This window comes from Triturus cristatus, chromosome 3_1 (assembly GCF_964204655.1).
Source record: "Triturus cristatus chromosome 3_1, aTriCri1.1, whole genome shotgun sequence".
Lineage (NCBI taxonomy): Eukaryota > Metazoa > Chordata > Amphibia > Caudata > Salamandridae > Triturus > Triturus cristatus.
Window position 1 is genome coordinate 576383180 of NC_140583.1, and position 16568 is coordinate 576399747.

A 16568-nucleotide genomic window follows, 5' to 3' on the forward strand; every position below is an offset into this window, starting at 1 on the left:
ACTTCCTGGGGAAGCGCACACTCCCACTTGCGTTGTGCTAGACACAATGGAGAAAGGATAAAACGACAAAGTGTATGGAACAAATGGAAGTGGCGAAAAGAGGGGAATACGATTGATGACTGTTTTCCACAAAGACAGGATTCGCATATGTGAGACCATTTTTCTGATAACCCAGGATGACATCATAGGGTGGGTCATTTGTTCCATTCATCGCACCTTCACAGCTTCCTATTGACTAAAAGGTGTGAGGAGCGTGAAACTATGGGAACTACAGTAAACATATTGGGGTCTTTCTCTTCCTGCTGTTGCCTTCAAGACACCCTGTGGTCAAGGGCCGCAAGGACAGTGTCATAGATACAGAAGAGCAAATCAGGAGTGAATCTGTTAATCCTGACTACCACCAATTTACATGAAAATGGAAGGGGAGAAAAGAAATTAAGGGAGAAAACTGAAAAGAGGAGAAAGGGAGACCATGAGGTGGATAGAAAATTTGATTTACTATAAACGAGCTTTGGAACTTGGGCTCAGGAAATAGGATAAGAAGCAAAAGAGGAGGAATGCAAAAATGTAACATCAAGTACACAGAAGAATTGTGAAAATAAACTAACCAGAATAAATAAATGTCAAATACAAAATAAGAAAAACAAATAGGTTCTCAAAAAAACTTTACTTGCATTTTTTTGGACAATAAATAATTTACAATATTTACAGGTGGTTTACACGTTGCACATCTCTCAAAAGCGGACACTTTTTTTTTATTTACTCATATTTGTCTAACATTGGGTCTGCATGAACGAAACTTCAACTTTAACCAGAACTCTGTTAAACACAACCAAAATAAAGTGCTCAACATTAAAAACAAAACCACGGGGGCCATCAGAACAAACAACATGGTAATGAACAAACTCGGGTACAGATTTTAACCTCTGCAATCAGATGTTCAAAAGACAGAAATTAATATTTCACATTACGGGTGGCAAACAAGGATGCTGGGAAACAATCATTCCTTACCAAAAAAAGCATTTGAATAAGCCAGCTCTACCATAAAAATGTGAAAGAAGTGAAGAAAACTGGTTATTGTGAAAGGCGTCTTTTTGTAGGTAGTCTTTGATAATGGCAAGGGTTCTGAGCTGGGAAACAAGTGGAGTGTGAAAGTTATCTGCAAAATGGCGGCTAGAGTCAGTTCGAAGGACTTTAGAACTATGTTATGCATTCAGAATAAACATTTTTTATTCAGTAATAGCATGGTGAGGACTTTAGAATTTGTTTATATGTTTAACCTGAATTAAACATAAAACACTCGCATAGAACTGTTCCATCACATCAAAGAACATACTTTCTGGACCATTTCAGTTTTGAGTGTAGCTTGCTTCTTACAAAAGAAAAAACAGAGTTGAAGCATTCTTAGACAATGCTGTTTAACAGCATGTCCTCTAGCATCTGTCCGAAGTAAAATCCCAGTCCTTGGGGTGAGTAGGGAAATGGGACTAATTTACATAGTCGGACACACTGAATACTGAGTCAACATGTTCAGCCATTTGTACTGCTTAAAGATGCATTACAGCAAACCTTTTAATAAAAGGACAAATATTTCTTCATGTTATTCTTTGTCCAGAAAGTGAAAAAGTGGCAAAAATGTTTCTTCCATGTTCACTCTACCCGAAATCCCTTGCCTATTGCCACTGATGCTGAATCAGGAGGCGAGGGCTGCCCCCAGTGAGTATACAGCAAGACTTCCAGCGGATACAGATTAGGTAGTGGCCAAATCAAATAGCAGTTTCATACTTTTAGCCTGATGGAACATACTAGATGCTGGGATAAAGTAGCAGCCTGACCTAAACCAGTTCCCTCATACTCGCCCTCTTGTATGGAAACCTTATCAGCGAGGCCTTCCATTGTGTATAGCCTAGAAGAAAATAACGGGGGTGGTTGTCCATTGGTTAAAGAAACGTAAGCAAAAGTAATAAACACATTTGTTTTTTTACATCTGAACAAATTACATCTCTTTATGTACAATCACAACATGTTGAAAGAGAGAGCTTCAAATATTAGTGACAATATAAATTACATCTAACACAAGCTGCATTTTCATTTCCCTTGAAAATGATCTCTAGAGGTGTTTGATGAAGAGAAGAATGGCACCAGTGTGCGTGTCACACCCGGTCGCATACCTCTGCGAATGTGGTATATTTTGTCATGGTAGGATTGCGGGACTTAAGTCAGAAAGCATGTCTGTCAACTAATTTTTACTCCTAAACACATTGCCATCTGTGGGCAAGCCACTGCAAACTACATAGGCCCACCTTGAAACATACTGGCTTTAAAATCCCTTCAGGGAAAACAAGCCTCCAGTTCCAATACTGGTAAAAAAAAAATATATTCAGAATGAACAAAGAGGGCGTGCTTTGGGCAACTATCAAACAAAAGCTCTCCGTTGAAGTAGACAAAAAGTAGTATTCCTTGACTGAGAAGGAAAGGAGGAATATGCAATAAGGAAACTGACAAGGAAAGAGAAAACATAGGGAGGAAAACAAGAGAGTTTAGAGAAAGAAGAGAGTGCAAGGGAAGGAGAGGAAGAGAAGGTATAGAAGAAATGTAGGATGGATATAAAATGGAAGGAGGGTTAAATGTGATAAATTAGGCAAAGACCACCACTGCCAAACGTTAAGCCACTATCACAGACACGACGCCACAGTCACCACAAACGACTACGGGACTAAATGAGGTATGGTGTGGATTGAATGCATTCCAGAGAGTACAGGTCAAGAGCATGCATCCAACAGGAATGATGATCAAAAGCTGAACACATGCCCAAGTGCTGCGATTATAGTTATCTGATCTATTCATTCATTGCACCTGCAATCCCTCTCCTCCAATCCAGGAAGGCAGGTTTTACAATGTATTGAAGATATTAAATCCAACACCCCCTCAGATCACCAAAAGTTTTACATAGTAAACACATTTATGGGAAGACGCATTGAATCAAGAAAATCAATGCCACAATCATCGCAAGGCAATCGGAGGGCTTCCTGGAGGCCCTATTGCCTGGGACTTTGCCCGTCCTTTCATAGAGGTGAAGTTTGTCCTTGTTGGAGTGCAAAGTTTTCACATCTTCAAAGGCGTAATAAGCAGCGAGTGTAAAATTCACATCGCCTGTGGTGAGCAGGTCGAAAACGCAGGACTGGAAGTACAGGTCCTCCACCGGCAGCTTCTCCTTGCACTTTGCTGTAGCTGTCTCATAGGTGAAGGCCTCAGCTGTACTGGTTCCTTGCCTCCGGGGCCGAGTCTCCATGGCCTGCTTGTGAAATGTTCGGAAGTCTATTTGCTGGTTAAGCGGGCACCCTCGAAGGCACAGATACAGTCCTTGGTTCTCTTTGTCCTCCACTGCATTGACTACCTCCTCGGGCATCTTCACAGCGAAGGTCAGGTAGCGTCCAACCTGCCTCACCACAATGGTGGTCCCAATGTACTTGGCCTGAATCTCAATGTGCTGCCCTGATACCTTCTCAATTATTTTCAGGCTGTTGGCTCCACTCTTGTCACCTCCATTTTTGGAGCCATCCACAAAGGCCACGGGGAGCTCGTCCATTTCGGCCTGGTACACTTTCTGATCTACACACTCCTGAAAGTTCTTAAAAATGATTGTAAGCTGTAAATTAAAAAGAACAGAGAATTAGGTTACGATACATTGCAGATTTAAGAATTCAAACAGAGCTAAAATTTCCACCAGACATAAGTAGACTACCAATACCAAGTTCATGTAGACTTGACGATCACTTTTTGGACTGAAGCGTAAGCTAAATTACATATTTTTGCATATGGAGTTGCTCTTGAGAATCTCCATAAAAACAAGTTGTTGGCAATAATAAATGTGAGGCTGGAAGAGCACACTCCTACCCCCCCACCCCTCCCTCTGGCTTGCGAGTCAGGCCCACTGTGTTTATTAAATGTAGCATATGTGCACTACACTTACCAAGAGCAGAGCCATTCAGAGTTGCTCATTTTAGGCCTGAATACCCCTTCTGTACCCCCTAGCTTAACTTCCCTCCTCGCTCGTGGCAGTGTACAGCTTGCCTCTGCCCTCACAAAGTACGCCTGCTCTGCAGAATGAACGACTGTCGTGAGTAAGTTCACTCCTATTAGATTCTGCTGAGAAATGACCAGGCGAACAGTGAGTGCATACAAAGGTCTACAGGCCAAGGAGCAGAAAGAGACCTTTGGTGTTTATAGGGAAACTATGGATATTTGCCCTGAACACATCTGAAAAGTGACAATGGAACCCTTTTGCATCTTCCCGCCCTGCTCCTTTATCTCACAGATTGCAGGCCCTAGATCAAAGAAGCCAGGTGCAGCCGGACAATACAGCTCTAGCCCTGCTGGAGGGTTTAATCACAAGGAAGAGCAGGCCATTGTAACCACTGCCTTAAACATGGGCAAGGAGGGGGAGGGGGGATTTCCTGAAAATTCCATTCTGTAATTACAGCATAGGCAAAGTGTTGTAAAATGTAAAGGAGACGGCTAATGAAAGCAGCGGTCATATCTAGGAGTGTCCCCGCCCCCACACCTCGGGCCCTGAAGGCCTGTGGGGGCAGCACGTTAAAAGCCTTCGACTTTCAAAGAAACCCACATTTCTCCGGGGAAAGTGAGCCCCGCAGCCGGGCAGTTTCTAGGTGAAGGGTTTGCATCGGGCCCTTTGGGCGCAAAGCATCGGTGTCTGCACAGGGCTGGAGAGTGACTCTCGCTCCTGTGTGACAGGGGTTTGGTTGTGAAAGACACGCAAAACATGCGTTCAGTACACACAGGTGCACACGCATTTCTCCGCCAAACGTGTCTCGTGGCCGCCGAAACACTGGTACAAAGAGGGCAACAAAAAGGCCGCCACTAATTAGCTTTGAAAGGCACACAAACTCTTTCCTAATTATACACTGGTGCAGCTGCTGGACTGATGAAGGGAGACGAGGCCTGCCAGGCACAGCAGTTCTCAGTCCGGCGAATATCACAAGGAAGTGATTCCACTGGGTCGCGGCCAAATAGGTAAAAAAAAAAATAGGTGAAATTTTAAAGATGAATGTGAACAGGTGACTGTTTAAAGATGTTATTGTAGGAACACGTAATCTCCTGGATGGGTCTGTAGACACACCATGGACAACAGCATTCTCATCAATGACCCGAGCCCATGGATCAGCGGCACCCCAAGAGTGGGTTACTCCCCCGCCCCTTCCCTCACTCACTCCCTTTCCAGTCTAAATCCCCAAACGCATCTCTGGGATTCTTTAGCAGGCCTCCCTATCCTGCTTCAACAAACCCGCTAGAGTCCCTCCCACTCACTCCCCGTCAGTATATCCCCATGATACAGGTGATAAACAGACTCTGGCCCGGCTGGGCAATACCACGGAAAGGAATCCGCCGTGGATACCCAGTAACTGGCTGGAACTAAACGGAAAGTAAGTGAGGATCCATATGTCTGAGGACACTTGTTTCGCGCCATCACTCTTAGTCAGACAAGCATTGGCATAGCCAATAGGTCTCGCTTTTGGGACCTTCTAAGTATTTAGTTATGCAGCACAATATCCTTGGTGCAACAACATCAACTGTTGCATGGCTAAACACTTATAAGGTCCCAAAAGCGAGACCTATTGGCTATGCCAATGCTTGTTTTTTTGTGGAACTTGTTGGAAGCACAGTAATTTGTACTATGCAATACATTTTAATTGGTTTGCCTTGATTAAAGTATCATTTGAATAAAAACATGTTTATAGAGGTTAGCAAAATATGCGCAGACAGCATGAAATAGCTGAACCCTGGCCTTTGTGTGTGTGGTTTCTTTTGTGTTTTGTTTACATTGTCTATCAGAGCATTCATAAAATAGTTAAACTGGGTATACATGTTATGTGTTAACCATTCTTGTCTCAAATGTCATTAAATCCCCACTACCCATTTCCAAGCACCTAGTGTACGTGTATTTTGCCATCCACCGATTCAATTGATAAGTGTGAGAGAGACAGCAGTGTGTGTCCCCTAGAGAGAGCATGGTGTGTAAGAGAGACAGCAGTATGAGAGAGACAGCAATGTAAGAGAGGCAGCAGTGTGAGTATTTTGCACTCTGTGCATGTTTTACTTGTGTGTAAATATACAATTTACATTTATAGTACACGGACTGCAGGCCAAAACATAGTACTTTTATTTACATACAAATATGAAATCAATGAACCCCTAAACGCTGTCATATTTGCATGTATAAAATAACGCTTTATGTGTACTATTTTAATAAACCTAGGCAAGGGGACTTTTGTGCGCAGATATTAAGAGTAAGGCCGGCCTTGCACGCACTCACACACAAGCACATGCTATGAAATGTTTCCGTACCAGTCGGATATGAAAGTGAAAAGTGAACCCGAGAAGAGTAGCCCCAAAACGTCTTTAGTCATTTATAGAAATAAAAACACATTCTAGAGGGCTCTTTACATCAAAGTCGTCTCTAGCGATAACATGATTATTGCATCACTAACTGCTTACTATGCATGTATTTGAGAATATGCTGTGTGGTTCGCACCTGAGTGCATGGACGTCCAGTAAAGATCGCGTGTGTGTAAAAGGGGTGTAAGCTACTTACACCAGGAGAGACGCATTCACTGCGATTGTCTTCGAAGGGAAGTCGTTTGCTGTGTGTGTATTTATATATATATTTTATATAGCGCAAACTCGACCCGAATATACGCGAGCGCTTTACATTAGCACCGATTACGTTATACAAGAACACATTGGCATGGACATATCATTATGTTTACGACTACTCACAAGTGTGTACACGCAGGCGGGTACGCGCACACATGCACACGCCCCTACTGTGTTCCCTTCACAGACAATGAGTGTGTGGTTGCAGGGCTCGCAACCCCCCCCCCCCCCAGCAGTGAGCAGCCTCTGAAGTGCTGTGAAGCACTTTGCAGTGCGCAAAGGGCCTGCTCGGGACGCAGTGCAAACAGGAACCCCTAAAGGCAGGGCCCCCAACACCTTCTGCTCCCTGGATTATTTTCTGGAGCAGACTTTGTTGGCTTCAACTTCCATGCCCTGGGCTGCGGCCAGCATCCCTGTGCTTCGAGCAGGGTGGGGGAGCAGGAAGCGCCCCACACAAGTGCTTGTGTTTGGGCACATGGCACACAGAATTCAAGCCATCATCTTCACAGCACAGACATGAGGCTGGGGTGTCGCCGGTGAAGCAATTAGAGGGCCAGTGTGAATGCCCCGCCCCCCCCCCTGCACTGGGCTTCCCCGATGGGCAGAGACTGCAGGGGGTCTCCCCAGACCCCCTCTCCTTTGCTAACAGGTCTGTTGTGGATTTGTGTGGTGTGAGTAGACCAGCCTGTTGGTGCTCGGTCGTGAGTCGGGGCACTTTACTAACAAGCACAGAACATTCATAAATAAGCGCCCTGCTGGAGGCCTCACCCCTCCTTATCGGACCAGAGCTCTGTTCTGGGGAGAGGAGAGGGTGGGGGGTCTGTCCGTGGAAGGGGGAGGGGAAAGTGCATCAACTGAGCAACTTTAACACAGCTTGTGGAGAGCATTTGACGGCCTTTCACGAAATCTATTTTCAACAAAATATGCGTGTGTAGTTTATCGGCAGCCCTGAATAAATAATTACACAAATGTAATTTTATAGATTAAATTTACAAGCCCAGTCCTCCAAATTTGGAGTATTCTGTAACTTCAAGACGTGTTTAGCAAACAGTGAACCACGTTTTCTATGAAAGCACTGCCGTTGTTATTGTTGTCTAAACACACTGGTGTTTTTATGTTACACACTCTCCTTTCAGAACAAGGAGAGAAGGAATGACAGGAAAAAAAAGAGCGAAAGGCTCACATGAAAAGCTTTGTGTGCCAAATGCATAACATGTAAATGTAGCTGTTGGCTGAAGTCCCCCTACTCTTCCGAGCGCTGTGTGAAGGAGAACAACAATGATAACAAGCGGCCGTGAAAGTGAAAGTGATCGCAAGTGATCGCAATCGCGATCACACTTCAAAGCGCGGCTGTGTGACAGGCGAAAGTGAAAGAAAACGAGTGCTTTCAGGCCTCCAAATGGTGCGCGCGCCCGGCACACATGCACTGTATTTGGAGGCCTGAAAGCACTCGTTTGCACTTCCAAAACTCGCTTACTATAAGTCTCGCCAGAGCAGCGCTGAAGCGCTGTCTCAGGCGAGACCTAAAAAACACGGCTAGTCCTCCGAAGGCTGAACAGTGAGGCTCCCAAATTAATCCGGAACCCACCTCCTGCCTTTGCCATCTGCAGACCCTTATAAAGGTGCCCCCTTGCTCCCGTTTGTCAAGTCTTGCTTGCTGCAAGGACATCTGCGCTGGCCTGACTGTGCTCTTTACACGCGCCGAGGACTCAGACCGCTGGGGCACTCCTGGCATTTGGACTCAAACGATGCGCCACAATTCCCCATCTCAATCCACTCTTCACTGGCCGACAGCGGCCAGGGGCTTTCAATTCAATCCCTCTATACTGTCCATCAAGAATCCAACGAACAAGACACGCCCTTTATTGCAACTAAATCTTAACACTGCAAACCGGTCAAGCACTAAAAGGCAGCTCCTTATCAGTGCGAGTTAACACTACAAGGATATATTCTGTTTCACACTGTAGGCCGGGTGCACTGGCAGATAGTGAAATTCAGAAATTAAATGAATGTAAACATGTTGCTTTTTCTAAGCAAGATAAAAATGCCAACGTGCATATACGGACATTCTCATTTGAGGCAGATATGTAAACGTGTAATTAATAATGGCATGGATTGTTGAACTGTGAACAGCTTTATGGCAAGCAAGACAGAACTTGGGAACAAAAAACCCAGTCCAAAAGGCCCTAATTTTTCCTGCCAATAGTTTGGCCACATGTTTTGGAATTTTTGTTTAAAACCCACAAATACATTTCAGTTACAATACATCTATTCATATTTAGGGCATGATTTAGAGTTTAGTAGACGGGATACTCCATCACGAATGCAACGCACATTCCGTTTGCGGTATTACAAGTGCATTGTGTCCAAAGGTACTTGTAATACAGCGACCAGGATTTACGTTATGTTTGTGATGGAGTATCCCAGCCGCCAAACTCTAAATAAGGCACCAAGGGGCATATCAGCAAGACAATTATCGCCGCTTTAGCGGCCGTTTTCGGCCGGAAAGCGGCGTTAATTATATCGCCCTATTAGCAAGGTCACACTATCACGTGAATCCTTGCCTCAGCGCCCTTTCCCTTAACGCCCATCTTTGCATCTCTAATGAGATGCAAAGTGGGCGTTCCTCCCCAGAATAACGGGAGAAATGTCGCTAAGTGGCATTTCTCCTATTATCAAGCTTCACGCTAACCTGCAGAGCAATAAGAAAAGTTGCGCTAACCTCGGTTATCGCTACTTTCCTTACGCCTGCTTTTCATCTGACTTAGCCATGATATCCTATGGAAGGTGAATATCATGGCTAAGTCTGTCCCTGCCCTATCAGCAAGCATTCGCCAAAAGTTGTGCGATTATCATTATTATTATTGATTTCCAGCGATATTCACACATTTGGCAGTTTGCGCCTTTATTTTTATCGCTGTTGAGATGAGCGTTGCTGATGGCACGCTATCTCAGCGATAAAACTCAGCGTTAGCCAGAGATAATTATCCTCGCGCTAAGCGCGCCAAGAGATAATTATCTCCGGTTCTTGCTGATATGCCCCCAAGTATCCTCCATGAATTCATAAACGCAGCAGTGACGGGATAGTTGACTTCTTAAAAAAACAAAAGTAAGTAATTTTAATTTTACTAGGCGTAATGGCACCTTAGTGCTGCTATGGGTAAACGTTTGGGGTTTCAGGAGTGAGACCAGATACTGGCGGCTTCGTATTTTGCTCCTACATTCAAAGAGCGTGCATCTGCTGTCATGTTGCCTGTAAGGGCGAGCAGGCTGAGCGGATCCTCTTGAATGCAGACTGAGGTTACTTTCTTGCGACTGGCTGGATTGCTCTTGGTAATCAAGTAGCCAGCTGGCTAGATGCCCCCGCTTGAAAACTATCGTTCGCAGTCATTCACATACAAGGAAAGTGGAGCACGCTTGCAAAGTCTGTCTCTATGTTCACACTGTTTGTATCAACAGTGGTAAGTGATACTTATAGTATTGGCTGCCATCGGTTATTTACTTACCATTTTTTTTACAGGGCAGGATTAATTTTAAAAACGTGTAAAGCTGGTGGGTCATACCTTGTGATTAAAGTAAATTATTTATTTAATGCTCTTATTTTCTCCTGTAATTATGAAAATTCAAACGGGACGCACCCAAGTGTTCAACTAATCAGGTAGGCAGAAACATATTTTACTGATAATGAGAAAGTGTGGCAAACTTGGATTGGCTAGGAAAACTATTGCCAGTTTTTCATTGGCTGGGACCTGTTTTTAGCGAAGGGACTGGCTCCAAGGACATAAGGAAGATGATTTCTCTTTACTGGATGACTGACTGAATCGTGAACTTCAGTGATATAACAACAGATGTGCGAACTCAAACTGCTGACTTGACTGCCTCCGCACTCTGCCTTTCTGTCTCAGTGAGGCAGAGTCCAGGTAAGAGTTAAGCAGGGAGGCCATACTGCGCCATGGGAATGCTACTGTCGAGTAGAGTCTTTCCGAAGGTGGTTTCAGTCGGACTGAACCCCCGAGTGTCAGAGGTGCTGCCTCAGAGACACATTATGGTAAAGCCTGGGAAGTGGAAATACATTTGAATATCACAAAAGAAGAACCACAATGATGTTTTTCTTCTGAGTCTCATCTAGTCATTGCTCACCTGTCAACTTGCAATTATTCAATCTGCTCAACATTATATGTTGGCATATAATCGCATTACAAGAAATCCTCAAGCTTAAATCAAAGTTTATCTGTGATACATGTGCATTGCCAAGTATCAATTCTTCACACCTGCATACAAGTTAAATGTGCTTTAGTGTATTTTCTTTCTGTTATACTCATTAGTCGAGGTGTTCTACCTGTGTGGCGGGAATGTAAGTTTTAGAACTAGTGCCCTCAAGGATGAAGATTTCAGGAATATGCCAGGGTTGTACATTAAAAAGCATCAATCTGTTTCGGCTCAGTTTTTTCAATATGCTATTAGGGCATACAGAAGCATCAGACACTGATTTGTCCATCTCTACTGTTTTCTGGATGATTAAACTTTAGTTGAAAATACACTACTTTTTCCGAACGTCTAGAACAGCATGATTAGGAATATCTTGTGTAGTGTCCAAATGAACACTGCCTAGAGGTTGAAAATCTGAGGCTGAAAATATCACTGGTCTTAGGAATGTGCATCTTGATTCCTGTAGGTGCATGCAATCTGGCCACTCGGTGATCCAGAAGAAACACTGCCCTATCACGGACAGCTTCACTGTCAGATTGTGGGCTCCCTGTGACGTCCAGATGGCCACTCATTTGACTGGCTGGTGGATTGATGCACAATTCCCAAATGTTAAGTGTTTTTGTGCAGATAATAAAGAAAAAAAACCTCAAACCTGTAACATGCATTCATAGGATAGTGCAAATTATATAACGCAAGATGCACTTGTACTGTCATTGGATTATAAGTTTGACGTGTAATTAGTTGTGTTACAATTAGAGGGAGAAATTGTAATTTATTTTTAAGACAATAAACAGGATGATGGTCAAATGATATAGGTCTGCAAATAAACATTTTAACAGAACGGTTTATAATTACAATTATTAGCTGGGACAATAGCTCTCATTAGATGTAATACTATTGGCTATTATTATGATGTACAGTCCAGCTCCAGAACCATAAATGAGGCTTGGGCACACTCCAACTCGATCATCAAAGGTCAGTCCCATTCCCCTTTTGTTAGCTCTCCCATGCTTTCGAGGATCTACTATTCCATTAAATTAGGCCCAGTGACTCGGCCATGTGGTGGTGAAGAACAGAGGGTGAGATTCCAGCATCACTCATAATGCAACATCTGTTACGGTCTCCATAGCTACAAAGGTGAGGTCATTACAGGGTCCCTTATGAAGGTTCCTGTTCCCATCTCTTTTCAACAAAAGATTTCTACCCTCATCCTGCATTTCAAAACTTCCTCTCTGCGCCAGAGCAGAAATGCCTGGGCTTTGAAGTTCTTATGTGTACGTTTTTCTTAGGTAGGGACACACATTTCACTTTAATGAAGACTGAATATTTTTTCAACACTTGTGCTCAGATCCTTTCTCAGACAATTGTTCAGCTTAGTTTTAGGGTTTCACATTTAGAAATCCTGGACAACGACATTTCCAGTAAAATCTATGTTCCAGCCGATGACACTTTACTAAGGATACCTCATTGCTGCCCCCTTCGCCCCAACACGTTGACCACATTCATGTTCCCACTAGAGCAGCCACACAATAAGACAACCTCAGGGAGCAGGGCTCTGCTCTAACAAGAGGCGGGATTGTGTACACTGCCCCCGTGCGTGCTAAAGCCTGTGTTTCACTTTAGTGACAGGTGTGTGCTTTCAAATGAGCGATTCAACAAAGGGGAACTGTTTCTGGCCAAAAGTGAGCCGTATCTGGCTGCAAGACCTGGCCAGGATTTTACCTATTTTTTTTTTTAAGTTTGGTCTTGATCGGGTCAAATCTACTGGGATTCCACAATTTATTCTTTTTCCCGCCTGTGAGGTTTAAAATGCATTAAGAAAATACATCAGTTTGAGCAGCTATCCTTTCTGTGATGCTGTTTCCCCTGTGCCTGCAGTGGGAGAGGTACACAGTCCAGTCCAGCCTGAACCCAAGCACAATGGCCTCGCCCCATGGCACTGTGGGCTTTCTGGCGTGTGGCGTTCTGCCAGCTCAGAAAACGGAGTCTCGCCCGCTATGGACTGCTGTCTCGGATGCAGTATTGTCGGGTGTGTTTGATGGTCAGCGTGACAGTGTCCACTGTGTGCGATGCTTTTTGAATCATGAAGACTGCTCTTATCTGCTACTGAACTAAGGGTCCCATAAGTGGCCGTGGCATTTGTTGGCTAGCATGTACTTTTTCCTATGAAGAGTTTGTTTTTGCATGTGAGTGGCTGAGAGATTTGTCACATGGACTTTACCTATATGCTTCTTGGCGTCTGATGATTGCTTTCAGCCTGGCGAGCTGGTTCACGCTGCACATGCTCCTGGTGTTGTAGTGATACAGTGGAGCGTCTTGTACGGTATTAGATGGACTGTTTTGAAAATGTTGCGGGTCAAGGCTTAATTACGCAACATTTGCTTACATTTGCCAGAGAGTTGTATTTTGTCAGGTGTGGTTTGCAACTGAGACAGAGCTCTCTTTGTAGCTGTTTTGCTTGAATGAGTGGGCGGGGCTGGAGTATTCTTCTTAAGACATTTGCATAGATTTTCTTATAAAAACTCTAGAGCCTGTTTTCAAAAGTTTGCAAGCAGGGTAAAATGGTTGCTTTTGTAAGAAACAACCACACAAAACACGTGAAGAGATTCTGCTAAAAAAAAGTGGAATTTTCACCTACAGGGGAAGTTTAGTGAGGTTGAAAAGTTCGTAAACTTTGTGGGTGAAGTTCAAATTTAGCAGCGTTTATAGATTACAAATAGCGAGTCTAATGTGTTGACGAAGGAACTTTATTCAGCCTCTGCTACCAAGCGACAGAGGTAGGATTATAGCTCGTCTTCCTTTGACGCTGCTGTTTAAGAGGCCTCACTAATTCACAGCTAAATTCCAGAGCTTCTGTGGGCACAACAAAATTATATATTAATTTACGGTATTGCATTTGTTAATCATATGGAACGAAACTCTTTAGACTACTCCGAAATATAAGAATTGCAATGTGCAAGGAACACATTAGGGCAGTATCACCCTCCTTACATTGGGCTGGTATTTTGTGCAATATTTCTTGCGCGCGATCAAATCCGGTGAGTCGGAATTTAACGAGTGTAAAAAATACCACCGAATTACAAATCGTTCCCATATAATGGGCAATAAATAACATGCAGATTTTGGTGATTACCACCACTCTGCATGTCACAGTACTTACTTGCCATTTTTTCCTTGATAAATAAAGGCAAGATTGACGTGCTGAAATTTAAACTGGTAGTGTGATTTTTATCACAATACTCGTAATTCCAACATATATTATAATCAGCTCTACACAATGTATAGAAACTCGAGGGCCAACTCGTCATGAGGACCACATTGTGGCCACAGGCTTCACATGCGACCCCTGGCCTTAAATTGAGACTAATCCTCGTTAACATTTGCATCTCTGCCAGAAATAAAAGCCAAAGCATTCTGAGAAGAGTTGCCGCGCCCATCAGTTAAACGTCGGCTGCACAAATGTGCAGTGTCAGCGATCCTGCAAAGTGGGCCATGGCTACATTTTGAGCTTGATGGCCATATCATCTTCGCGGCGCAGCATCTCTCGCCCCCCAGCTGACACTCGATACCGAGCCCTGCTGCGCTGCTCAGGCCCTGCTTTTTCCATGTGATTTACTTAAGAGCCATGGCTGTGGTTCATCTATCTTCCCTGCACTAATGCATCGAACACTATCTTTAGCACAACATCTCTAATGCCTTTGGCGTAATGGGAGCTCGTAATGGAGAAAAGTTCCAGTCCAAAAAGATGAGCACAGATCAAACTCCTGATCTAGGTAGCATAAAAAGCATTACCAGTGTCCACTGGGAAGAAATCGCTCCAGCAAAGACGTAAATGCTTCAGCCCATATGGCTGACATCCATCGCATTCACCCTTCATGGTAGGCAAGGATGATGAAACGCTGGCTCCCAGAAACAAGACGTCAAATACATGTGTATGTACACCTGCCTTACCAGGTACTTGTTAGCCACAACACACAGAGCAAAGCAGGCCGAAAAACTGACACCTGCAGGTCACCAGCTGAACAAAAGGATCCAAGCAAGCCGTAGAGAGGCACAGGACAAATGTGCAAAAAATGTCACATCCAGGAGTCAAGCCTGATTCCCATCCACAAGGACGGCGATGAACCCCAACTCTGAACATTCAAGGCCATGGGAGAAGGCTGCGGTCTCCACCAGGGGCAATTCTTAACATACCATGCCCAGAAAGAGGCCATACATACCACCTGGGAAGAAGGCCATACATACCACCTGGGGAGGAGGGGAAAATGCCATACATACCACCTGAGGAGGAGGGGAGAAGGCCGTACATACCACCTGGGAAGCAGAGGAGAAGGGACCATCGATCTTGGAAGCTCTCACACTCCTATTGACATATGGGGTACAACGCAAAGCTCTGACCTGCGTCAAAAGTGCTATAGCCCCAGCGTACTATGCTGACACATGAGAGCTGAAATGCAAATGGGGACAGAAAACGAAACAAAGCTGACCAATAAACAATAGGACCGCATAGTAAAGCATGCGAAAATGGTCAGCAGGAACCCAAACATATAAAACTTAATTACACACATTGCACATATCTGTCTCAAGCCTGACTAGCTAAAATATTTCCGGGAATGCCATTGAAATGGCCTAAATGCCAAACGAATGCAGCCGAGTTCTTTCACGTGCTACATGGGATTGTCCCTACATACATACCTACTGGACCACCCTTATAGATACACTAACAGACCAGACAGGCCAACAGCTACCACTAACGATGGCAGCATACCTCATGGGACGATTCCCCAAGCCAATGAAAGCCAAACGTCCACATTTTTAGGTCGAGTATTCAAGACCTCTTGAATATACTTTAGTATATACTTATATGTGTATGTACTGTGTCGGCTCTGGATATCCGCCCTAGGACTTGTCTGCTTCCGCTTAGGGAGTTTTTTTCTGTTCAACTGCCTCTATTCAACTGTCTTGATAGAAAACGACTAGTAGAGGTCAGTAAAATACCAGAATTGCTTTCTGCTTGTTCAACTGCCTCTTTTTAACTGGCTTGATGGAAAACGGTCATTAGAGGTCAGTAAAATACCAGAATTGCTTTCTGCTGAGGGACTTCATTTTTCTTATTTTTCTGGCAACTGCCTCTATTTAACTTTCTTGATAGAAAACGACCAGCAGAGGTCAGTAAAATACTGGAACCTCTAGATTCCCGTCCATAGAAATTGTCTTCCACAAGCACCCGTAGACAATTTTTTTTTCCTTCCAAATCTTGTATTTTCAGTGATATGACCACAGAAGGCCCTGATTCTATATCATAAACAGAGCTTTGGACTATACAATTTCCCGCTGAAGGGCAATATTTCTCTCCATGTGTTCCCATACCTGGCATGTCATGCAGTTTGGGGCTTACTTTCCCTCCATATTAAAGAACAGTAGATGTTTCAGCACCCAGGCTAATATGCTGCATAGTTAAATACGTATAAGGTTTCAAAGGCGAGACCGATTGCATTGCAAATGCTTGTTGGACCTGGCCTTATTACTGGGGAAACGCAGCATTGCAATGCACTGTAAAGCGCCCGCGCCTCCCCCGGTGGCTCGATGCCTACAAGACGTGATCAAATGGACCACTGCAGAGATCGCAGTTCAACTGTGCAGACATAAACAGACGGGGAGAGGAACATCATGGACTGAATGAG

The 16568-nt window shown here is 44.1% G+C and overlaps 1 protein-coding gene across 1 annotated transcript in view; it reads right to left on the bottom strand.

Annotated features, from left to right (window-relative positions):
* Positions 1-648: 648 nt before the first annotated feature.
* RGMA (repulsive guidance molecule BMP co-receptor a) overlaps positions 649-16568 on the bottom strand; it is an 85043-nt gene continuing 69123 nt past the window's right edge. The window contains exon 4 of the mRNA XM_085644498.1: positions 649-3649. Coding sequence (XP_085500624.1) covers positions 2963-3649 — 687 coding nt within the window. The 3' untranslated portion in view covers positions 649-2962. The remainder of the gene's footprint in view (positions 3650-16568) is intronic.